This window comes from Bolinopsis microptera, chromosome 4, assembly GCF_026151205.1.
Source record: "Bolinopsis microptera isolate Bmic1 chromosome 4, MBARI_Bmic_1.0, whole genome shotgun sequence".
Classification (NCBI taxonomy): domain Eukaryota; kingdom Metazoa; phylum Ctenophora; class Tentaculata; order Lobata; family Bolinopsidae; genus Bolinopsis; species Bolinopsis microptera.
The window spans coordinates 14,299,656-14,326,261 of NC_087075.1; the positions used below are offsets into that span (position 1 = coordinate 14,299,656).

The 26,606-nt window shown below is 35.9% G+C and overlaps 1 protein-coding gene across 4 annotated transcripts in view; it reads right to left on the reverse strand.

The window, feature by feature from the left end:
- Window positions 1–26,606, reverse strand: part of LOC134813994 (uncharacterized) — a 74,591-nt gene that overhangs the window by 27,679 nt on the left and 20,306 nt on the right. For 2 of the 4 annotated variants that reach the window (XM_063821948.1, XM_063821951.1), the window contains 23 exons: window positions 24,417–24,498; window positions 24,065–24,164; window positions 23,541–23,708; window positions 22,905–23,030; window positions 22,493–22,590; window positions 21,391–21,540; window positions 20,834–20,921; window positions 20,440–20,529; window positions 20,029–20,165; window positions 19,739–19,835; window positions 19,410–19,568; window positions 18,733–18,878; window positions 15,937–16,097; window positions 15,587–15,747; window positions 15,227–15,399; window positions 14,117–14,302; window positions 13,756–13,864; window positions 13,211–13,355; window positions 11,719–11,869; window positions 11,321–11,431; window positions 9,607–9,705; window positions 9,188–9,275; window positions 48–195 (listed from right to left, as the gene is read on the reverse strand). In XM_063821948.1, the coding sequence (XP_063678018.1) occupies window positions 48–195; window positions 9,188–9,275; window positions 9,607–9,705; window positions 11,321–11,431; window positions 11,719–11,869; window positions 13,211–13,355; window positions 13,756–13,864; window positions 14,117–14,302; window positions 15,227–15,399; window positions 15,587–15,747; window positions 15,937–16,097; window positions 18,733–18,878; window positions 19,410–19,568; window positions 19,739–19,835; window positions 20,029–20,165; window positions 20,440–20,529; window positions 20,834–20,921; window positions 21,391–21,540; window positions 22,493–22,590; window positions 22,905–23,030; window positions 23,541–23,708; window positions 24,065–24,164; window positions 24,417–24,498 (2,973 nt within the window). Of the gene's footprint in view, window positions 1–47; window positions 196–9,187; window positions 9,276–9,606; window positions 9,706–11,320; window positions 11,432–11,718; window positions 11,870–13,210; window positions 13,356–13,755; window positions 13,865–14,116; window positions 14,303–15,226; window positions 15,400–15,586; window positions 15,748–15,936; window positions 16,098–18,732; window positions 18,879–19,409; window positions 19,569–19,738; window positions 19,836–20,028; window positions 20,166–20,439; window positions 20,530–20,833; window positions 20,922–21,390; window positions 21,541–21,794; window positions 21,825–22,492; window positions 22,591–22,904; window positions 23,031–23,540; window positions 23,709–24,064; window positions 24,165–24,416; window positions 24,499–26,606 lie in introns of those variants that run through there. The other 2 variants (XM_063821949.1, XM_063821952.1) reach the window with 2 other exon arrangements.

Sequence of the window (26,606 nt, forward strand, 5' to 3'; positions counted from 1 at the left end):
AGTGGATGCTGATTGGTTAATATATACAGCAGGTTAAGTTAACTCACCCCAAGTCAGATCTATGACTGTCAAGTTGAATAGAGCGCTGTGAGAGGCGTGGTCTTCTGACAGTGACTGGTATACGTGATGCTAGACCAGCACTGACTGAGTAAGGGAAACTTGCACTCGAGTCTCTCATACAAGCAGCCGTCACTCCTGGGGTGTTTAACTATATACTTTACTAACTAACATACAAGCAGCCGTCACTCCTGGGGTGTTTAACTATATACTTTACTTACTAACTAAAAGCAGCCGTCACTCCTGGGGTGTTTAACTATATACTTTACTAACTAACATACAAGCAGCCGTCACTCCTGGGGTGTTTAACTATATACTTTACTTACTAACTAAAAGCAGCCGTCACTCCTGGGGTGTTTAACTATATACTTTACTAACTAACATACAAGCAGCCGTCACTCCTGGGGTGTTTAACTATATACTTTACTTACTAACTAAAAGCAGCCGTCACTCCTGGGGTGTTTAACTATATACTTTACTAACTAACATACAAGCAGCCGTCACTCCTGGGGTGTTTAACTATATACTTTACTAACTAACTATAAGCAGCCGTCACTCCTGGGGTGTTTAACTATATACTTTACTTACTAACTATAAGCAGCCGTCACTCCTGGGGTGTTTAACTATATGGACACGTTCATTTGAGTTTGAGGATATTGGTAAATATAAGTGACCCTATTAAAAGGCACAGTGTAGTTGACTTTGTCACACTATGAAATTACTTAAACCCTTGATGGTTAGGATAATCGTCTCATCCTCTAGGCTAACTTTGTCGCATAACGATATCTTAATCAGGTGATAAGATATCGCTTAAATACGGCCGGCACGGAAATGGTTACATTGTCACACTATAAACATGTGACGGAGTAAATATGGACCCCTTGCTGCCGTTTTTGACAAAATGTTTGAGTGTCCAGTTGATTGGATGGGTACATATGACCATTACCTACATATTTGACGACTTTTTTTCGTTAGATGGTGCATTCAGGTTTACTCTGTCACACATTAAAGAAAATATGTGATGAATGTTTAGGGCACCCTGATAAGCAATGCTGAGTAGTGTAAGTTTATTTGATGGCCTGGAAGTGCTGGGAATTGTTATTATATCATATAGTCGTAAGGAATTAAAACACAGAAGGCACAACCAAGCTTACTTTGTCACATAATCTTGATAATATCTGAACATGTGTGAAATTGAACAAATAATGATATACCAGCTTAAACCCCTTATATTATACGTACTATGGATCAAACAACACTGCTAGTACCATGCTCCAGTCAAATAAATCATTATCAGGTGGTAATATGTTAACACTTGTTTGTTTGTTTATAGAACCCGTCCCCAATCTCGTATCGGAAAATGACTAAACTCAGGTCTGAGTGTGAATACGGGTGGTACCTGCAAGAGTGTTCATTAAGCATTTAGAGTTCTGTAAAACTGCAGTTACAATTGTGCTAGAGTATTTTTAGTATATACGATTGGTATCAGATATATATCCCTACATGCTTCCAAAATTTGTAAAGCCGTAGTACATACATACCACATTACACCGGAGCCTACACAGTGCAATCTCCTCCAGTCGATCTGCGCCGCGTATGTTTATATAAGCGGGCAGCGCAGACTGGAGGAAACCACACTCTGCAAGTTCGATCCAGTGCAATGCTACATGTACGTACTACGGCTTCATCTCCAACTTTTTGCACAATGTACTGGAATGTTTTGAAGGAAAAGAAAGAACAAAAAAAAGTGATATATATAAATAAAATCAGCGATTTAATGTTAGCCTTAGGAGGGTAACTTTAATTCCCTGGTTTCTAAAATCAGCTTTAAAAAATAGTAATAATAAAGTATGTAACGTCGATACCAAACCGATTATTGAGCGATAATAACTGAGTAGTTGATTCCTGGGTTGCGGAGTCATTCAGATGTTCCAGTTTTCGAATGTGGTTCTTGTTCAGTTCTTGACCAGAAGTGTCTAATGAAGTAAGTCAGACAAGCAAACTCTTCCTTAAATGCTGATATAAATCGTCTCAATCCAAGAAATTATGAATGATGACCCAGTGTAAAAGTGCAGAAATCGGCCGAAAATAACAAAGACTAAAAACAGTTAAAAAGTGACAGGATTCAAACACAAGGAAAATTAATAACTTAGAGCCTAATAAGGAATATATCCAAACGGAGTTTTCTGAGAGGGTGAGAGGTTCTTTAATTAGAGCTAATGATTAAATGAGACCCACTAAAGGTACTAAATTAACCGGACTGCTAGCAAGGAATCGAGAGTGGGAATAAAAAATAAAAGCGGAATAAATTTTAAGATAATGAAACAGAAACTGAAAGCTAAACTATATACCGTTCTAGAATGCCTCCGCAAACTATTGCTCCTTTGTAATGCACACGTGTTAGTAAGTGTAGTAAAAAGATAAAAATAATAAAGCTATAAAAATGAACGGAGCGGTGAAAATCTGAGAGGGTGAGACTGAGAGGTTCTTTAATTAGAGCTAATGATTAAATGAGACCCACTAAAGGTACTAAATTAACCGGACTGCTAGCAAGGAATCGAGAGTGGGAATAAAAATAAAAGCGGAATAAATTTTAAGATAATGAAACAGAAACTGAAAGCTAAACTATATACCGTTCTAGAATGCCTCCGCAAACTATTGCTCCTTTGTAATGCACACGTGTTAGTAAGTGTAGTAAAAAGATAAAAATAATAAAGCTATAAAAATGAACGGAGCGGTGAAAATCTGAGAGGGTGAGACTGAGAGGTTCTTTAATTAGAGCTAATGATTAAATGAGACCCACTAAAGGTACTAAATTAACCGGACTGCTAGCAAGGAATCGAGAGTGGGAATAAAAATAAAAGCGGAATAAATTTTAAGATAATGAAACAGAAACTGAAAGCTAAACTATATACCGTTCTAGAATGCCTCCGCAAACTATTGCTCCTTTGTAATGCACACGTGTTAGTAAGTGTAGTAAAAAGATAAAAATAATAAAGCTATAAAAATGAACGGAGCGGTGAAAATCTGAGAGGGTGAGACTGAGAGGTTCTTTAATTAGAGCTAATGATTAAATGAGACCCACTAAAGGTACTAAATTAACCGGACTGCTAGCAAGGAATCGAGAGTGGGAATAAAAATAAAAGCGGAATAAATTTTAAGATAATGAAACAGAAACTGAAAGCTAAAATATATACCGTTCTAGAATGCCTCCGCAAACTATTGCTCCTTTGTAATGCACACGTGTTAGTAAGTGTAGTAAAAAGATAAAAATAATAAAGCTATAAAAATGAACGGAGCGGTGAAAATCTGAGAGGGTGAGACTGAGAGGTTCTTTAATTAGAGCTAATGATTAAATGAGACCCACTAAAGGTACTAAATTAACCGGACTGCTAGCAAGGAATCGAGAGTGGGAATAAAAATAAAAGCGGAATAAATTTTAAGATAATGAAACAGAAACTGAAAGCTAAACTATATACCGTTCTAGAATGCCTCCGCAAACTATTGCTCCTTTGTAATGCACACGTGTTAGTAAGTGTAGTAAAAAGATAAAAATAATAAAGCTATAAAAATGAACGGAGCGGTGAAAATCTGAGAGGGTGAGACTGAGAGGTTCTTTAATTAGAGCTAATGATTAAATGAGACCCACTAAAGGTACTAAATTAACCGGACTGCTAGCAAGGAATCGAGAGTGGGAATAAAAATAAAAGCGGAATAAATTTTAAGATAATGAAACAGAAACTGAAAGCTAAAATATATACCGTTCTAGAATGCCTCCGCAAACTATTGCTCCTTTGTAATGCCCACGTGTTAGTAAGTGTAGTAAAAAGATAAAAATAATAAAGCTATAAAAATGAACGGAGCGGTGAAAATCTGAGAGGGTGAGACTGAGAGGTTCTTTAATTAGAGCTAATGATTAAATGAGACCCACTAAAGGTACTAAATTAACCGGACTGCTAGCAAGGAATCGAGAGTGGGAATAAAAATAAAAGCGGAATAAATTTTAAGATAATGAAACAGAAACTGAAAGCTAAACTATATACCGTTCTAGAATGCCTCCGCAAACTATTGCTCCTTTGTAATGCACACGTGTTAGTAAGTGTAGTAAAAAGATAAAAATAATAAAGCTATAAAAATGAACGGAGCGGTGAAAATCTGAGAGGGTGAGACTGAGAGGTTCTTTAATTAGAGCTAATGATTAAATGAGACCCACTAAAGGTACTAAATTAACCGGACTGCTAGCAAGGAATCGAGAGTGGGAATAAAAATAAAAGCGGAATAAATTTTAAGATAATGAAACAGAAACTGAAAGCTAAACTATATACCGTTCTAGAATGCCTCCGCAAACTATTGCTCCTTTGTAATGCACACGTGTTAGTAAGTGTAGTAAAAAGATAAAAATAATAAAGCTATAAAAATGAACGGAGCGGTGAAAATCTGAGAGGGTGAGACTGAGAGGTTCTTTAATTAGAGCTAATGATTAAATGAGACCCACTAAAGGTACTAAATTAACCGGACTGCTAGCAAGGAATCGAGAGTGGGAATAAAAATAAAAGCGGAATAAATTTTAAGATAATGAAACAGAAACTGAAAGCTAAAATATATACCGTTCTAGAATGCCTCCGCAAACTATTGCTCCTTTGTAATGCACACGTGTTAGTAAGTGTAGTAAAAAGATAAAAATAATAAAGCTATAAAAATGAACGGAGCGGTGAAAATCTGAGAGGGTGAGACTGAGAGGTTCTTTAATTAGAGCTAATGATTAAATGAGACCCACTAAAGGTACTAAATTAACCGGACTGCTAGCAAGGAATCGAGAGTGGGAATAAAAATAAAAGCGGAATAAATTTTAAGATAATGAAACAGAAACTGAAAGCTAAAATATATACCGTTCTAGAATGCCTCCGCAAACTATTGCTCCTTTGTAATGCACACGTGTTAGTAAGTGTAGTAAAAAGATAAAAATAATAAAGCTATAAAAATGAACGGAGCGGTGAAAATCTGAGAGGGTGAGACTGAGAGGTTCTTTAATTAGAGCTAATGATTAAATGAGACCCACTAAAGGTACTAAATTAACCGGACTGCTAGCAAGGAATCGAGAGTGGGAATAAAAATAAAAGCGGAATAAATTTTAAGATAATGAAACAGAAACTGAAAGCTAAAATATATACCGTTCTAGAATGCCTCCGCAAACTATTGCTCCTTTGTAATGCACACGTGTTAGTAAGTGTAGTAAAAAGATAAAAATAATAAAGCTATAAAAATGAACGGAGCGGTGAAAATCTGAGAGGGTGAGACTGAGAGGTTCTTTAATTAGAGCTAATGATTAAATGAGACCCACTAAAGGTACTAAATTAACCGGACTGCTAGCAAGGAATCGAGAGTGGGAATAAAAATAAAAGCGGAATAAATTTTAAGATAATGAAACAGAAACTGAAAGCTAAACTATATACCGTTCTAGAATGCCTCCGCAAACTATTGCTCCTTTGTAATGCCACGTGTTAGTAAGTGTAGTAAAAAGATAAAAATAATAAAGCTATAAAAATGAACGGAGCGGTGAAAATCTGAGAGGGTGAGACTGAGAGGTTCTTTAATTAGAGCTAATGATTAAATGAGACCCACTAAAGGTACTAAATTAACCGGACTGCTAGCAAGGAATCGAGAGTGGGAATAAAAATAAAAGCGGAATAAATTTTAAGATAATGAAACAGAAACTGAAAGCTAAAATATATACCGTTCTAGAATGCCTCCGCAAACTATTGCTCCTTTGTAATGCACACGTGTTAGTAAGTGTAGTAAAAAGATAAAAATAATAAAGCTATAAAAATGAACGGAGCGGTGAAAATCTGAGAGGGTGAGACTGAGAGGTTCTTTAATTAGAGCTAATGATTAAATGAGACCCACTAAAGGTACTAAATTAACCGGACTGCTAGCAAGGAATCGAGAGTGGGAATAAAAAATAAAAGCGGAATAAATTTTAAGATAATGAAACAGAAACTGAAAGCTAAACTATATACCGTTCTAGAATGCCTCCGCAAACTATTGCTCCTTTGTAATGCACACGTGTTAGTAAGTGTAGTAAAAAGATAAAAATAATAAAGCTATAAAAATGAACGGAGCGGTGAAAATCTGAGAGGGTGAGACTGAGAGGTTCTTTAATTAGAGCTAATGATTAAATGAGACCCACTAAAGGTACTAAATTAACCGGACTGCTAGCAAGGAATCGAGAGTGGGAATAAAAAATAAAAGCGGAATAAATTTTAAGATAATGAAACAGAAACTGAAAGCTAAACTATATACCGTTCTAGAATGCCTCCGCAAACTATTGCTCCTTTGTAATGCACACGTGTTAGTAAGTGTAGTAAAAAGATAAAAATAATAAAGCTATAAAAATGAACGGAGCGGTGAAAATCTGAGAGGGTGAGACTGAGAGGTTCTTTAATTAGAGCTAATGATTAAATGAGACCCACTAAAGGTACTAAATTAACCGGACTGCTAGCAAGGAATCGAGAGTGGGAATAAAAAATAAAAGCGGAATAAATTTTAAGATAATGAAACAGAAACTGAAAGCTAAACTATATACCGTTCTAGAATGCCTCCGCAAACTATTGCTCCTTTGTAATGCACACGTGTTAGTAAGTGTAGTAAAAAGATAAAAATAATAAAGCTATAAAAATGAACGGAGCGGTGAAAATCTGAGAGGGTGAGACTGAGAGGTTCTTTAATTAGAGCTAATGATTAAATGAGACCCACTAAAGGTACTAAATTAACCGGACTGCTAGCAAGGAATCGAGAGTGGGAATAAAAAATAAAAGCGGAATAAATTTTAAGATAATGAAACAGAAACTGAAAGCTAAACTATATACCGTTCTAGAATGCCTCCGCAAACTATTGCTCCTTTGTAATGCACACGTGTTAGTAAGTGTAGTAAAAAGATAAAAATAATAAAGCTATAAAAATGAACGGAGCGGTGAAAATCTGAGAGGGTGAGACTGAGAGGTTCTTTAATTAGAGCTAATGATTAAATGAGACCCACTAAAGGTACTAAATTAACCGGACTGCTAGCAAGGAATCGAGAGTGGGAATAAAAAATAAAAGCGGAATAAATTTTAAGATAATCATGTTAACACTTAACAGTGTCACAATTAAACTACCGCTACAATCTACATGGTCAAAAATAGGGTAATTTCGTCACAAAAAATTATTATAACTCTGTTAGCTCCTTGCTGGCAAAATAACTAGTTTATCGAAATTTTTTTGATGATAAAGTTACATAGTATTCTAATAGAGGTATAATTCTTCAAAATAGGGGCAAGACATGTTTACTTTGTCACATCAGTTATTATAAGAGTTAGGTAATCGTCATCAGATTAAATTTAAAAGATATTTTTCGTAGTTTGGATCGATTAATACTTTAATATACCTGTAATAAATCCTATGCCAATTTTAACACACTATCTTGATACTGTTGGGGCAGGGAAAGTTAATTTTGTCACATTTTCAATGTCTTTGACAAATCAATCTAAATTTTAAAAATTGAGTTCTTATGTTCTGGACAATATTCTTCCAATCGTTTCTGAAAGAATGTTGAATTCTAATAGAGTTATAGATCTTCAAAATAGGGGCAAGACATGTTTACTTTGTCACATCAGTTATTATAAGTGTTAGGTAATCGTCATCACATAAACATATATTTTTTGTAGTTTGGATTGATTTATATAGGTAATAAAGCAGCCTATGCTAATTTTTACACACTATCTTGAAATTGTTGGGGCATGAAAAGTTAATTTTGTCACATTTTTAGTGACTTTGACAAATTTAACCTAAAATTGTTAAACTTAAGCTCTATTCTAATAGAGGTATAGAATATAGATCTTCAAAATAGGGGCAAGACATGTTTACTTTGTCACATCAGTTATTATAAGAGTTGTTATAAGAGACTATTTCATTCTATAATCATTGTTTTTAATCTATTTACGATTTCGTATAATTTTTTGTAACAATGTAAACATCAACTGAACTTAACTTGCATCAACTACATTGTCATCATATAAAATTTTCCCGCCTTTCAAACCAAAATCAGATATAAATTATTCACCCAAAATTTTAAATTTCATATATTGTGACAGAATTAACCTCATTTCCCAATAACCAAGTGCCTGTTTTAGCTAACTATTCAAAATAACATATTTTAGGGCTATGCTTGGTAGAGCAACCATAAAATAATGAGTTGAAAGGGTTTTTAGGACACCTCACAGTAGAATAGAGGTATGGTATCATGAGTGTGACAAAGTTACCCAAATATTGTCTTGTAACCGTTCGATCCGTGCCCATTAACCAATGTTGTATCATAATTGTTAGATTGACCTAATTTACTATATTTCAGACCAAGGAATGATAATGAGACAACTGCAGTTAACTAAGTCACACAAAATGTGACATTTGAAACGTTATAGTGCCTAACAACAATAGATTTTCTTTCTGAGCGGTGCATATGGGAGTATGGGTTACGTGGCTAATGTTCAGAACTTCTGAACGTGCTAGATTAATAGATGTCAAAATTAAGCCACTATCGTCAAAAACGCTATTATTTTTGTTTACCAATATCCTCAAACTCAAATGAACGTGTCCATATACTTTACTAACTAACTATAAGCAGCCGTCACTCCTGGGGTGTTTAACTATATACTTTACTAACTAACTATAAGCAGCCGTCACTCCTGGGGTGTTTAACTATATACTTTACTAACTAACAAGCAGCCGTCACTCCTGGGGTGTTTAACTATATACTTTACTAACTAACTACAAGCAGCCGTCACTCCTGGGGTGTTTAACTATATACTTTACTTACTAACTACAAGCAGCCGTCACTCCTGGGGTGTTTAACTATATTCTTTACTAACTAACTATAAGCCGACAACATTTAATTCAATTAAATCCTTGCAAGTTGAAAAATATCATATGATTATTTGGTGGTGTCACTACTTTCTTTGCCACTGTCACCATGGCGAGTGGCGACCTTCTGGCCCTCCCTTAACATTAAAATGGTGAGTAGGGATGACGCCTTTTAGTAAAATTGGTGTATTGTATCAACAAAAGAAAAGAAAGAAAGAAAAACAATAATAAAAACCTCTTTCCAGTCTGTGAGAAGGTAAGAGGTGCTCTGAAGAGAAACCTTTCTCTCCTTTCTTTCTATCCTCTAATTTACTGTATATACTCTGAGAAAGAGAGGTATATTATAATATAATTAATTAATTATAATTAATTATAATTAATTATAATTAATTATAATTAATTATAATTAATTATAATTAATTAATTATATTATATTAAAGAGAGTTAGTTGTTAAATAAAGCAATTAGTGATGAGATATCTCAGAAATTGAGGACAACTTTCCTAGTGATCCATTTAACAGTCCGTGCTAGCTTGTAAAAACAAGCCACCTTTTTGATCTGTAGCATTTGAATCTCTCTACTAAAACCAAAAGGTCAAAAAGGTGGTTTAGAAGGATTATTAGCACATAATCACTTAGTTAATTAATAAATTACCTCGTTAACGAAGGTAGCTAATGGAGTCTCACATAGGTCGTTAACACAACCACTGTAGTCCTTTAGTAAAGCCTCCGCAAGCATCCTTCTGTAGTTCTCCTGAAGGTAGTGTAAACACTATCAACTATAATAATACAAGGGATCAGACTCAATCACTGAGTGCACGTTGTCGGTTTGATTATAACAAGTTAGTTATTTAATCTAACATTTGAAGAAGTGAAACACTTGTGTAAGTTATATAGCTGGGTAATTATTAGTTATTTAAGTTAACATAGCTGAGTTAGTTATTTAAGTTAACATAGCTGAGTTAGTTATTTAAGTTAACATAGCTGAGTTAGTTGTTTAAGTTAACATAGCTGAGTTAGCTGTTTAAGTTAACATACCTGAGTTAGCTGTTTAAGTTAACATAGCTGAGTTAGTTATTAAAGTTAACATACCTGAGTTAGTTATTTAAGTTAACATAGCTGAGTTAGTTATTTAAGTTAACATAGCTGAGTTAGTTATTTAAGTTAACATACCTGAGTTAGTTATTTAAGTTAACATACCTGAGTTAGTTATTTAAGTTAACATACCTGAGTTAGTTATTTAAGTTAACATACCTGAGTTAGTTAATTAAGTTAACATACCTGAGTTAGTTATTTAAGTTAACATACCTGAGTTAGTTATTTAAGTTAACATACCTGAGTTAGTTATTTAAGTTAACATACCTGAGTTAGTTATTTAAGTTAACATACCTGAGTTAGTTATTTAAGTTAACATACCTGAGTTAGTTATTTAAGTTAACATAGCTGAGTTAGTTATTTAAGTTAACATACCTGAGTTAGTTATTTAAGTTAACATACCTGAGTTAGTTATTTAAGTTAACATACCTGAGTTAGTTATTTAAGTTAACATAGCTGAGTTAGTTATTTAAGTTAACATACCTGAGTTAGTTATTTAAGTTAACATACCTGAGTTAGTTATTTAAGTTAACATACCTGAGTTAGTTATTTAAGTTAACATACCTGAGTTAGTTGTTTAAGTTAACATACCTGAGTTAGTTATTTAAGTTAACATACCTGAGTTAGTTGTTTAAGTTAACATACCTGAGTTAGTTATTTAAGTTAACATAGCTGAGTTAGCTGTTTAAGTTAACATACCTGAGTTAGTTATTTAAGTTAACATACCTGAGTTAGTTATTTAAGTTAACATAGCTGAGTTAGTTATTTAAGTTAACATACCTGAGTTAGTTATTTAAGTTAACATACCTGAGTTAGTTATTTAAGTTAACATACCTGAGTTAGTGATTTAAGTTAACATACCTGAGTTAGTTATTTAAGTTAACATACCTGAGTTAGTTATTAAAGTTAACATACCTGAGTTAGTTATTAAAGTTAACATACCTGAGTTAGTTATTTAAGTTAACATACCTGAGTTAGTTATTTAAGTTAACATACCTGAGTTAGTTATTTAAGTTAACATACCTGAGTTAGTTATTTAAGTTAACATACCTGAGTTAGTTATTTAAGTTAACATAGCTGAGTTAGTTATTTAAGTTAACATACCTGAGTTAGTTATCTAAGTTAACATACCTGAGTTAGTTATTTAAGTTAACATACCTGAGTTAGTTATTTAAGTTAACACTTTAACATAGCTGAGTTAGTTATTTAAGTTAACATAGCTGAGTTAGTTATTTAAGTTAACATAGCTGAGTTAGTTATTTAAGTTAACATACCTGAGTTAGCTCGAACTCCTCCTTGACCCGGGATGTTTTCTTCTTGCTAGGAGTTAAAAAGAAGCCCCTAACTTCCCTAGCTACAAACCGTACTGAGACCTCGAAGAAACCCTGAACAAGAACAACGTTTACTTTAGATTACTGATATGATTGCTTTTACTTTTATTTCATTGGTTCGAGGTTTTTAATACAGTGTCAAACACTTGATTCTCAATTTCAAATATTCAAGTACAACAAAATTGGAATTTCACTGTTAAATATTCTTCAAGTAATTTTTGGACTACTTGTAATAATATCCAGTTATAAGTAGAAAAATTCCACAAAAAGCCCGTACCCCTGGATTAGAGTTAGATAAGAAGTTAGATAAGAAGTAGAAACATTCCACAAAAAGCCCGTACCCCTGGATTAGAGTTAGATAAGAAGTAGGAGGTCCTACTGCGCTGGTTGTTAGCTTTAGCGGGGATCACATAACCGTCCATCTGTATAAGCGCGCGGCGTGCTTCTTGAGGGTCCGAGAAGAAGATAATACCTTGCTGTTGCTTAGAACTACTGCGGAGAGGAATTATTATGATAACTGTTAGAATAAAGGTTAGTACTACTAACGATTGCATACTTAATCCTTCGATAAATGTATTTATTTGCAGTTGTGAAAATAGTTTAAAACACTTTGATTATCATTCAATCATTCACACCTATTCGAGTACTTGAATACTCAAGGTACTACAAAATATCATAATCAACTAAACGGTAATCCGACTAATAAACTAACTATTTGCAATGTGAAGTAGAAGTAATAGTATTTATTATCAACTAACTTACTATTTGAAATCTAAGCTATAAGTTAAATTAACTTACTATTTAAAATGTGAGGTAGAAGTAAAAGTACTTATTATCAACTAACTTACTATTTGAAATCTAAGCTATAAGTTAAATTAACTTACTATTTAAAATGTGAAGCAGAAGTAAAAGTACTTATTGTCAACTAACTTACTATTTGAAATCTAAGCTATAAGTTAAATTAAAACTTACTATTTAAAATGTGAGTTAGAAGTAAAAGTACTTATTATCAACTAACTTACTATTTGAAATCTAAGCTATAAGTTAAATTAAAACTTACTATTTAAAATGTGAAGTAGAAGTAAAAGTACTTATTATCAACTAACTTACTATTTGAAATCTAAGCTATAAGTTAAATTAAAACTTACTATTTAAAATGTGAAGTAGAAGTAAAAGTACTTATTATCAACTAACTTAATATTTGAAATCTAAGCTATAAGTTAAATTAAAACTTACTATTTAAAATGTGAGGTAGAAGTAAAAGTACTTATTATCAACTAACTTACTATTTGAAATCTAAGCTATAAGTTAAATTAAAACTTACTATTTAAAATGTGAGGTAGAAGTAAAAGTACTTATTATCAACTAACTTACTATTTGAAATCTAAGCTATAAGTTAAATTAAAACTTACTATTTAAAATGTGAGGTAGAAGTAAAAGTACTTATTATCAACTAACTTACTATTTGAAATCTAAGCTATAAGTTAAATTAAAACTTACTATTTAAAATGTGAGGTAGAAGTAAAAGTACTTATTATCAACTAACTTACTATTTGAAATCTAAGCTATAAGTTAAATTAACTAACTATTTAAAATGTGAGGTAGAAGTAAAAGTACTTATTATCAACTAACTTACTATTTGAAATCTAAGCTATAAGTTAAATTAACTAACTATTTAAAATGTGAGGTAGAAGTAAAAGTACTTATTATCAACTAACTTACTATTTGAAATCTAAGCTATAAGTTAAATTAAAACTTACTATTTAAAATGAGAGGTAGAATTAAATTAACTTACTATTTGAAATCTAAGCTATAAGTTAAATTAAAACTTACTATTTAAAATGTGAGGTAGAATTAGAGGAGCCTCCGGAGGGTCCCCTCATGAAGGATCTGAGGATTCTGTCCCGTACAGTCATTGGCTTATTTGTGTCAAACAACCTTCGCACTGACTTCACCATGTTCTTAGGCTTCTGTTGGACTGAAAGAGAAAGGTAGTAAAATAACTAATTCTGGTAGTATTTACTGTAACAGTAAGGATGTGTTTACTTGATAGTGCCAGTGAAAAACAAAGTCTGAACCATGATATCAATAAATACTAACTAGAACTAGTTTCCTCAGAAGCTGTTAACGTCACTCCTAGTTCAGTGAAAAAATAAACAGAGAGTTAGATATTATATATTACACTGTGTAAATACTATGTATTAGCCGGCACCAGGGACAAAGGGATTTCGCGATTATTTTGGTCAAAAATCGCGGTACCGCGAAATTTAACAGGCTATACATTAAACTATACATAAAATTTGTCACGGAGAATGGGAAATTTCGCAATTCCGTACATGCCGCGAAATCCTTTTGTCTCTGGCCGGCCCACCACTTACTGATAACTTTGTAGATAGAAGAGTATTTCTGACAGAAGAGGTTCTGCAGTGTCTGTTCGGTACACCAGGTGGGTATTTGTTGTATTATCAGTGCACTGTGCAACAAACCCTGATCACAGAGATAATACGTGAGCTATTCTGTAACATTAAAACATTTCAGTGAGCTACATTTTATGAAGTTATGAAGTCTATGTTAAAAAAGGAGATATTATCTCCTGACTTCTTCACAACAGTCCAAGACTTCAGTTGAGCTAATTATAATGGACACCACTTGCACGCTTAATTTCTAATTTAGATAATACGCTCACCTGTGCTAGTATATGGTATACAGTTGTATTATACTGCAGCCTCTTCCACTCACCTGTGCTAGTATATGGTAGACAGTTGTATTATACTGCAGCCTCTTCCACACAGCCTGATCCATCAGACCTGGGTGCTTCTTGTCTAGCTTTACTATTATGGGTAGAAGATACCATGCATTGTTATAGTTCTTTGAGGCTATTGCTGCTATGAAGGGCGTGTAACCGGCATTGTCTGTCAGCGTCAACTGAGAGGGGAGATTAATTAGTTAAATAATTAATTAATGAGGTTAATTAGTTAATTAATTAATTAACGAGGTTAATTAGTTAATTAATTAATTAAAGAGGTTAATCAGTTAATTAATTAATTAACGAGGTTAATCAGTTAATTAATTAATTAACGAGGTTAATTAGTTAATTAATTAGTTAATTAATTAGTTAATTAATTAATGAGGTTAATTAACACAGGAGGTGACCGGGATTGGCAATTTTGAGCTATCCCGGTCCCGGTCCCGGTCCCGGTCAAGTCACATTTTTCATCCCGATCCCGGTCAAATGCTGATTTATGATCCCGGTCCCGGTCCCTCAAATTTGCCGGGATTTTAATCAGTACATGAACATTATTGGTGTAGTACATTAGGCCCATGCCCCATATTGACGGGTTTTTTCTAGTTTTTTCTAATTTAATATTCTAGTTATTATTTATTCAAATTGTTCAATTATAATGTAAATGAAAGTTGCAGCTTTCAATATGAGAATACCAGTTTTGGTCCCGGTCATCCCGGTCATACTGGTCATCCCGGTCAAATCCCGGTCATCCCGGTCATCCCGGTAAAATTGGATTGTTGGTCCCGGTCCCGGTCCCGGTCCCGGTAAGATAGAAATTATTGGTCCCGGTCCCGGTCCCGGTCCCGGTAAATTGATAATCTCAGTCCCGGTCCCGGTCCCGGTCAAGTCACATTTTGTATCCCGGTCCCGGTCAGGCCTGAAATCATGTCCCGGTCACCTCCTGAATTAACATACTAGGGCAATGAATTAATGTCTTGTAGGTAGGTGCCTGGAATAATAAAACAGTGAAGCAGTAAATTGTGCATTTTTAATAAAAAATACCCATATTATCTGATAGAGGGGGTTGGGAGGGGGGGGGGGGGGGGGTAATACGTAGTACTAACCAGTTTAACAAGGTCCAGAGTCTCAATACCACATATAAATCTCATGACATTTAACCATCTGTCATGTTCCTTAAGTTCCTTCTGTCTCTCCACAGTATAGTGTCTGTATCTTAACTCTTCAAACGAACACGTGCGCTTTATCAGTGTTATCGAGTGGAAATAGGAGTCGTCGACTGTGAGAACACAAGTGGTAATTAACTAATTAACAAATTAATTACACGATTAATAAACTAATAATGAGATGAAATTTGTACTCGTTCAATTCTGGGAGATAAGACATTTAACTCGATTTCAAGATAGAAGTACATATTAGAATGTTTTAGCATTTCAAATAAATAATCTCAGATTATGTTTCTCTACCTCTAATTGGAAGCAGACTGCTGTTTCCGGAGGGAGCTCTCTTCTGTTGCTTGCGGAGGGGGTTAGGTTTAGCTATCGCGCACACGTGTAAACAGGACCTCCCACACGCGTCCCTCTCAGTCTCTAGTGCGTGAACTAACTCACCCCATGTAGGTACTGCCCTGCAAGTAATATACTTTATTGTACCTTATATGGTGATGTTACCACAGTAACCATGTCAGTACTGCCCTGCAAGTAATAAACTGTGAGTTTTATTAATATTACCTTATATGGAAATGTTACCACAGTAACAAGAGCTACAGTTTTACAGCATTTGTAAATAACTAACATTAAAACCCAGTGGTACTTACTTGCCATAAGGACGTTTACCCATGTTCTGTCCAGGTCCCTGTTCTTGTAGTTTAACGTGCGAGAGGTACTTGAGGTCCCCTTGTAATACTACTGGCATTATCACTTGGGCTTGCTTTGCTATTGCCACTATCAATCGGGATCGTCCCGGGATAGTGGATATCTGAGAGAGAAAGTGTAGGGTGTAGTCATGGTAACAATGTGGATATCTGAGAGAGAAAGTGTAGGGTGTAGTCATGGTAACAATGTGGATATCTGAGAGAGAAAGTGTAGGGTGTAGTCATGGTAATAGTGTGGATATCTGAGAGAGAAAGTGTAGGGTACGTGTAGTCATGGTAATAGTGTGGATATCTGAGAGAGAAAGTGTAGGGTACGTGTAGTCATGGTAATAGTGTGGATATCTGAGAGAGAAAGTGTAGGATGTAGTCATGGTAACAATGTGGATATCTGAGAGAGAAAGTGTAGGGTGTAGTCATGGTAATAGTGTGGATATCTGAGAGAGAAAGTGTAGGGTGCAGTCATGGTAACAATGTGGATATCTGAGAGAGAAAGTGTAGGGTGTAGTCATGGTAACAATGTGGATATCTGAGAGAGAAAGTGTAGGGTGCAGTCATGGTAACAATGTGGATATCTGAGAGAGAAAGTGTAGGGTACGTGTAGTCATGGTAATAGTGTGGATATCTGAGAGAGAAAGTGTAGGGTACGTGTAGTCATGGTAATAGTGTGGATATCTGAGAGAGAAAGTGTAGGGTGTAGTCATGGTAACAATGTGGATATCTGAGAGAGAAAGTGTAGGGTGTAGTCATGGTAATAGTGTGGATATCTGAGAGAGAAAGTGTAGGGTGCAGTCATGGTAACAATGTGGATATCTGAGAGAGAAAGTGTAGGGTGTAGTCATGGTAACAATGTGGATATCTGAGAGAGAAAGTGTAGGGTGCAGTCATGGTAACAATGTGGATATCTGAGAGAGAAAGTGTAGGGTACGTGTAGTCATGGTAATAGTGTGGATATCTGAGAGAGAAAGTGTAGGGTGTAGTCATGGTAACAATGTGGATATCTGAGAGAGAAAGTGTAGGGTGTAGTCATGGTAATAGTGTGGATATCTGAGAGAGAAAGTGTCGGGTACGTGTAGTCATGGTAACAATGTGGATATCTGAGAGAGAAAGTGTAGGGTGTAGTCATGGTAACAATGTGGATATCTGAGAGAGAAAGTGTAGGGTACGTGTAGTCATGGTAATAGTGTGAATATCTGAGAGAGAAAGTGTAGGGTGTAGTCATGGTAACAATGTGGATATCTGAGAGAGAAAGTGTAGGGTGTAGTCATGGTAACAATGTGGATATCTGAGAGAGAAAGTGTAGGGTGTAGTCATGGTAACAATGTGGATATCTGAGAGAGAAAGTGTAGGGTACGTGTAGTCATGGTAATAGTGTGGATATCTGAGAGAGAAAGTGTAGGGTGCAGTCATGGTAACAATGTGGATATCTGAGAGAGAAAGTGTAGGGTACGTGTAGTCATGGTAACAATGTGGATATCTGAGAGAGAAAGTGTAGGGTGTAGTCATGGTAATAGTGTGGATATTTGAGAGAGAAAGTGTCGGGTACGTGTAGTCATGGTAATAGTGTGGATATCTGAGAGAGAAAGTGTCGGGTACGTGTAGTCATGGTAATAGTGTGGATATCTGAGAGAGAAAGTGTCGGGTACGTGTAGTCATGGTAATAGTGTGGATATCTGAGAGAGAAAGTGTAGGGTACGTGTAGTCATGGTAATAGTGTGGATATCTGAGAGAGAAAGTGTAGGGTACGTGTAGTCATGGTAATAGTGTGGATATCTGAGAGAGAAAGTGTAGGGTACGTGTAGTCATGGTAATAGTGTGGATATCTGAGAGAGAAAGTGTAGGGTACGTGTAGTCATGGTAACAATGTGGATATCTGAGAGAGAAAGTGTAGGGTACGTGTAGTCATGGTAACAATGTGGATATCTGAGAGAGAAAGTGTAGGGTGTAGTCATGGTAATAGTGTGAATATGTTAAGCCGCAGTGAAACTATCGGACTACGATGTATGGGGACTTGCCACCCCATGGCAACATTAAAATATATTATCGAATCTGTTACATCGTTTCCTGTTAATGTAAAACTCTGTTACAAATTGAACTGGGATCTGGCAATACTACACCTTAGATCAATAAAATATGATAAAGTAATGTTTAACTAGACTTAAGAATATAGAAAAAAAATAGTTTACTGCTTGAAAGCTTAATAATAAACTGTGAAAAAGTGGTCAACGTAAATAAAACTGTTCCGATACAACCAAAGAAATTATAGCTTACGCAAAAGGTAACATCAGAGGTAACATCAAAAGGTAACATCATGTGTAATATCAGGGTAAGTAGTAAAGCAGAGAAAGTTTTTATGTAGTTAGTTTATAATTTAATATTAGGGTTTTTAAGATTGGAACAAATTGATTTGCAATGTATTTTTTTACGGCCAGAAATCGGGTGTGAGGGTTAAACGAGGAGCTGCACATTGCAGCAAAGTCTCAGGCGAAGAAAGTATGGTACACACTACCTTAACCGTCACTGGCCAAAAAAAAATCCTTCAGCTTCCTGTAATTGGCTGGTTGCACTTGTGTAACAATGTGGCTGTTGGAGTACTCGGAAGTAAAATAAGTGTCTTGATTTAAAACAAATTGAACCAGCGAACTTTCGGGCAAAATAATAGAAATTTATATAATATAATATTTTCCAATAACTCTTCCAAATATATACTGTTACAAGTAGTGTATGCTAGTTAAGACAAACCTCCTGCTTGATGTCAATAGCATTGAGACTGGGCAGATAGTTGAACTCTCTAAAGTTGAGCGAGGTAGGAAGAGGAGGGACGAAGGGCACACTGTTGTTATCCACCACCATTACCACATCAGGTGTAGACAACATACTCATCTTCTCTGTGGTACCATGTGTTATTAACAACCTATTTACGCAACAATGCAGCTGTTATGATCTACAATTCTAATCAATTCTAAGGACTTGAAGGCGTCTCATATGCAAGAATGGGCTAAGTAGTTTTTGGTAGTTTTGAGATAAACGGAAAAAACTATCCCATTTCTTCAGGAATTTTTTGGTCTACGTAACTTGGCCCATATCACCCTGTTTTTAAAAAGGAGTGAAGACCAAAAAAGTTTAATTACTTCGTGGGCTATGTTAGCTAGCCCATTCTTGACCTGTATATCTTAGGTGGAAGTCGAGATCCATGTTATATAGCCCGTTATTGCATTCTACAAAAAAACTGATTTTACAAAAACATGCTTAAATTTACTTCAAATTTCACATGTAGATCCTATGGATCCTAATGACTTCTAGCCACAGAATAAAAAACCGGGCCAAGTTACTTGGCCCATTGTTGCATGTGCAGGTTCATATGTTGGTACCTACATAATTGACTCCTAAAATAACTAATTGTGGCAGTATTAACTAACCGACATGACTGAGGAAGCCAGAGTCAGGTTCCTGTATCGCCTCACAATGTTCACTAACACAGTCCTTAGTGAGCATGTAGATGTTATTGTTAGTTCTGCTCCTCGCTAACACTGTTAGGTTACCAGTGTGATCTATACTAAACGACAGTGCTTTGTAATCTGGAGGAGGAGAGGGGGGTTGGTTAATGAGAGACGGAATAAGAGAAGAATCAGATTTAGTCAGTCGATTTAAGCAATTTTCATAAGTTTGCACATTCCGTTATGTGTTTGATCAATAGAATGGGAGCAAGATAATACAGTTTGGCAGAGTGTAATAATAAGAAGAATACCTTGGAGGTTAACTGTTTTAGAAGCGAGTAGGTTTACTGGTGTCTTCTGTATCTCGTGGGAGTGCCCACAGCTCTCGTACACTTCCAGATCCGATACCTGATCACGTGTTATTGATTATTAACTATTAATGGGTATATTGTGTAAATAGTATTTACCTTCATTAAGAAGGCTAGAACTATGTACTTGTGTAATCTTTTAAAATTCACAAAACATTCGGATATTTTCATAACTACATTATGATTATGATTATGATATGATTAATTAAATAATTGCTGAAATGCTGACTAACAGGATAAACACAGAGGTTAGGATAAGCACTGGTTGCGTTATCACTAGCCACGCTACTTCCATCAATCTCCATAACATTCTCATTCTCTTTCTTGGGTTCCATCTCTACATCCTCGTCTCTCAGCTTATCTAACTGACCTGGGAACACGCGGTTACTTTCTCTTTCTCTTTATCTTTTACTTTCTCTTTCACTTACTTCTTGAATTCCACATGCCTCATATCTACAACTAAACCTACCTTCAGAGAATATGGTCCATATGTTACCAGGTTACTAGGTTACTAGATTACCAGGTTACCAGGTTACCAAGTTACTCGGTTACTGAACCTACCTTCATAGAACATGGTCCATACTCCATATGTTACCAGGTTACCAGGTTACTCGATTACCAGGTTACCAGGTTACTAAACCTACCTTCAGAGAACATGCGGCGATACTGTTTCCACTCGCTCCTGAACCGCTGAGGGTCAGTGTGTCTACTTGTCATGATTATAGCGTTTGTTCCTGGTGGAGAGAGATTTTATTAAACGGTTAATTAATCTATTAATTGCGTGGTTAATTAAACTGATAATATTATAATATATAATACATAAACATTTAGGAGGGTAGCACTTCACAATTAAATTTTTTAGCATGACTATAGAATAGTGTTTATTATGTAAGATAACCTTTACTAATTGGCAGTTCTATATGTAGAGTATTAAAAAAATTTCGAGTTAGGACCAAGCAGGCAGTCAGATGGAATTTGAACCAACAATAAAGATCTTGTCTTTTGCTACCATACTAGCTTGATGTTGGTTGTACTGACCGTGTAGTCCAATAACAGTGCCTAAAGGAACTATTGTTGTCTCCAGTACTATTATCTGAGAGTTAGACCACGTCTCTACTTTCGGTTTCTGAGCAGGGGTTAAAATAATTGTAATCATCATATCTTATTAATAATCTATCATCTATGCAGCATAACACAATATTATGATCTGCTTGATATGATTAAAGGAATGTAAAATAAAACTTATTGTTTCATTGAATATCTCGTTGGGTGACTCAACCAAACGATTGGAAACAGTGATTGAGGGTTAAATGAGGAGTCATAAGATCTGGTATAATGTAAGGGTATCTTACACAACATCACGTGACGTCATCACAACACCACGTGACGTCATCACAACATCACGTGACGTCATCACAACACCACGTAACGTCATCACAACACCACGAAACGTCATCACAACACCACGTGACGTCATCACAACACCACGAAACGTCATCACAACACCACGTGACGTCATCACAACACCACGTGACGTCATCACAACACCACGTGACGTCATCACAACACCACGTGACGTAATCATCTAAACCAACCTCAGCTGTTGGAGAAGATGTTCTGTCACACAACCTAACAATAACACTGTTCCCAGAGCAACCCTCTACTCTCCCTAGTTTGCTTTGTGGGTACGCAGTGTAGACTAGGCTTCCTATCAGGATATCGTTAGCTTTGTTCTTTAGTACCACCTGGGTTATTACGGTTTAATTATATTGAATATCAGTAATTTAGTACGGTTCACAGTGATCATTTAAATTTTCAGCAGAATATATTGAGAGATCCAAGAGGCATCCATTTTTTGCGTGACATTCTTTGAATCTCAAATCGCCTTAAATTATAAGTGTGCTTCACTATAGCTGATAGTGATGCTGGTAAGTAGTTTGTTTTATGATAGTTATAAAGTTATTACAGATGGTCAGTAGTTTGTTTATATTAGTTTTACCTGGCAGCCACTCTTGATGGAGCTGCTACTGAGAGTATGGTCAGTAGTTTGTTTTATATTAGTTTTACCTGGCAGCCACTCTTGATGGAGCTGCTACTGAGAGTATGGTCAGTAGTTTGTTTTATATTAGTTTTACCTGGCAGCCACTCTTGATGGAGCTGCTACTGAGAGTATCTTACACAACACCACGTGACATCATCACAACATCACGTGACGTCATCACAACATTACAAATGGTCAGTAGTTTGTTTTATATTAGTTTTACCTGGCAGCCACTCTTGATGGAGCTGCTACTTACAAATGGTCAGTAGTTTGTTTATATTAGTTTTACCTGGCAGCCACTCTTGATGGAGCTGCTACTTACAAATGGTCAGTAGTTTGTTTATATTAGTTTTACCTGGCAGCCACTCTTGATGGAGCTGCTACTGACAGTTATTACAAATGGTCAGTAGTTTGTTTATATTAGTTTTACCTGGCAGCCACTCTTGATGGAGCTGCTACTGAGAGTTATTACAAATGGTCAGTAGTTTGTTTATATTAGTTTTACCTGGCAGCCACTCTTGATGGAGCTGCTACTGACAGTTATTACAAATGGTCAGTAGTTTGTTTATATTAGTTTTACCTGGCAGCCACTCTTGATGGAGCTGCTACTGACAGTTATTACAAATGGTCAGTAGTTTGTTTTATATTAGTTTTACCTGGCAGCCACTCTTGATGGAGCTGCTACTGAGAGTAGACTTAGCTTTCGATGCTCCAGACACTTCCTTCTGTAACATCCCCCACCACAGTATTTTACCTGCAGCGACAGGAATTAGTTAATTAGTTAATTAGTTAATTAGGTAATTCACTACATGTTATTCCAACAGCTCAACATATCCTTAACAATCTTGCTTTATAATATGTACTTTCATATTGATTTAATCAATTTAGTTATGTTAAACACAAAACTACATAATATAGCGTGAACGGTAAACAATGATAATATCGTGTTGTTAAATGAGAATTAAACATCTGTTCAAACTCCATTAATAATCTGATAGCCCAAATCTAGTAGTATAGGGGGGGGGGGGGGGTGGCCGGGGTGCCAGGGGTCAAAGTTTGTTATCTCACCTGACTTAGTAAGAACAGAGGAGATAAAATCGCCAGATTTAATATCCACCACAGTTTCATCTTCTAGTCCTACTATTTGCTCAGCAGAATGGGACAGCTCTGATATTATCATAGGTTGGGAGATACCTGAGAGAGAGATTTCGTTTAATTTGAGAACAAGTATATGTTAACAGTTAGAGACTTCGAAACCACGTGACGTCATCACAACACCACGTGACGTCATCACAACACCACGTGACGTCATCACAACACCACGTGACGTCATCACAACACCACGTGACGTCATCACAACACCACGTGACGTCATCACAACACCACGTGACGTCATCACAACACCACGTGACGTCATCACAACACCACGTGACGTCATCACAACACCACGTGACGTCATCACAACACCACGTGACGTCATCACAACACCACGTGACGTCATCACAACACCACGTGACGTCATCACATCACCACGTGACGTAATCATAACACCACGTGACGTACAAGTATATGTTAACAGATAGAGACTTCACCTCTGCTGAAAAAAAAAAATGCAGAACTAATCTATCGAATTCACACAAAAAAAAGATGTGACATCCTTGGGGCTTGGGCAAACCATTAAAAGTACCGAACAATATAAAATACCTGATATAAAGTTGTCATAGAACGCAGCAATCTCCCCAGTCTCCAAAAGCACGGTTATGCGGAGGTTACTGGAATGTATCTTAACTACGGGCTTATCTCCACAGTACAGCTTATAGAGTGGGTGTTCTTCAAATGTGTTATCTAACATATCCCATCTCCACAACTGACCTACACGGAGATAATTAGGTGGTAATTAGAGGATAATCGTATATTAAAATTAGGGGTTATTAGGTAATAATTAAGTAATAATTAGGGGTGATTAGGTAGTGAAATAATTGAGAAATAAGCTATGTGGTCTATTTTCGATAGTTGATAAATATTTATCAATTACGTAATTGATAAATATTTATATTTCCTTTATAAACCCTTAAAATCATCACAACACCAGTCACCACGTGACGTCACAGTCGCGTGACGTCACCACAACCCCACGTGACGTCACAACACCAGTCACCACGTGACGTCACAGTCGCGTGACGTCACCACAACCCCACGTGACGTCACATCACCAAAACACTACGTACCGTTAGAACAGACGAGCAGTACAGCGCACTTTGTAGCTGCAATCATTGTGAAGTAGAGCGAGTTGTCACGCGAGTTAGCCCATTGTACTGGCTGTGATACCTGAAGAGAGAGACAAGAGATAAGGAGGAGGATCCAGAATAAGGAGTTTTAACAATTACTACTAATTACTAATTACTAATTATTACTTATTACTACTAATAGGACCTGTTACTTAATACTTAATCTTCCATGTTCAGTTTTCTGAATTGTTAATTGAGTTATCAAAAAATAGTTAAGTTATGTTATAGAACCTTAGCAATGTTAAATGTTATAATAGCAATGTTATAGCTAATATTGTACGAATGTAGTTACCTCTGGTTTAGTCTTATTATCTGCACCTCCATAACCACTTTCTGATTTGTTATCTTTTAAATGTTCTCTTGTCTGATCGGACCTGCAAAAGAATGAAGGAATGTAATACTAGTATTTGTATCATATTATTATAAAAATTAAAATGACAAAATTATTGTAATAATCAATGATCACGGAACTGGAACCCATTTATATACATATATGAGCTTTAACATAATATATATATATTCCCTATATTATTGCATATATTACGTATATTAAGAGGTATCCTCGCCTCTCAGGGTTTTACTAATTTATTAAATTTATTTTACTCATCTTGTCCATCCTGGAGTACAGAGAGGAGACGTAATCCGGGTAGCAAAATTCATTACCCGGAGTAGGAACCGACCGGATATCCGGCTGAAAGCCCATTCCGGTCGGTTCCTAACCCGGAGTAATCAGTAAGTCTCCTCTCTGTACTCCAGGATGGAAAGATGAAACTTACTAATAGATAATAGAGTTCTACAACCGCATTAAACTGACCATACGCTTATTAATAATATCCGCTACAAAGTACAGATATTATATCTAAACGTTATTACAACACATTGTGATCTAAACTGTTGGTTCACCTCTTGAATGCTCTTACCTCCGAGTAACACGAGCCCTAGTTAATAAACTGTCTTAACATTTCCCAATACCAAATTAGCCTGGTTTTTTGGAGGATTAAGTACAAGGGTACCACCTATAAAATAACACCTTGAGTAGTGAAAATGATACTGACTGATCTGGAATCTTCCTTTGCGTTAAAAGAGGAAGTAGAACCTTCAATTTTAGGCAGGATATTTGTCAGATAAGAGTGGAATTCGGAATGTTATGTTGTATTTCCTTTCTTTTATCCAAACCTTAAATATCTATATCAAATTTGCAGCTAGTGTATGTTACTGTAGTATAAATCTTACCATCTAGTTGTGGGGCTGTGGTTAACCAACATTTAGCCTGTTTTTATTTTTAATGATCTCTAAATTTCACACTTCATATTTCATAATTTTATTACTAGGTGGAGGTGACGTTATTGAGACTTTGGGCGGCCATAAACCTCGTGTTTTAAAAGTTGTCCTCTGTACTTGTTTCACTGACCCACGCTTTATAGCATTTATACATTTCGGCCCATTTTATATGGTTGTTCGATTTGCTGTACATTTGTATATTTGCTATTTTGTAAAAGTTTCAAATCAAAGTCTGTTTTTATTTTTAATGATCTCTAAAGAAAGCGTGACTCACATTACATCACCAGGAATCAGGATGAACTACTCTGAATTAGAGAGGATGTCAGACGAAGATGTCAGGTTAATTTTTAAAGGAATATTCCGAGACCTCTCATTTATTCAAATTCCACTGTCCCTCATAGTGGTAGTGCAAAACAGTGTCATCATCATGGACTACTACAAAGACAGAGCTAAGTTTGTGCCTAGTCTGTTTATGGGAATAGCACTTTCAGACATCCTAAAAGCACAAGGACAACTAGTTCTAGGGGTGATCAGTATCCTGGCGTACAGTGAACTTGGTGACATCAGGGTCCTCTACAAGAGCTTACTTTACTACATGGTAACTGCTCTGCCGGGCATCAACTGCTCCAAGCTATTCAACATGGTCCTTACAATCACGCTAACCTGCTATATAGTAGACCCTTTCCGTGTTGTCAACACTGCATTCTTGAAGAAGGTGGTTCTGTGTCTTTGTTTGGTCATCACATTTCTCCATGTTTCTGACAGCATCATAGGCATCTACGCGCTGAGTAAGAATATACTTGATTCCTACGTTGGAGCTACAGTGTTTCTATTCTTGATACTTGGTTTTGATGTCCCTGGCAGTGTTGTTCTAGCTGCTATTTTGTGCCAGGATGACAGTACCGGTCACTCGAGATGCTCTGAATACCCTCTTGTTCACCGCATCTTTGGAGGTTCACTCGCATTCCTTTACTTTGTGGCTATACCCCTGACTGTCCTCATTTGTATGATGATACAGGTGAAGTATCTGAGGAGATCACTTGGAGACACCGCCGAGACACCCACCCTCTCCACCACAGCACGTCATGTTTCTATCACTGTGTTCCTGGTGTCTACTCTCTTCTTCCTCTGCAATGTTACCTACTTCTTCTTTGTGGCGACCTGGCTCATCTCCCACCGGAATATCAATTACGAAGAACAT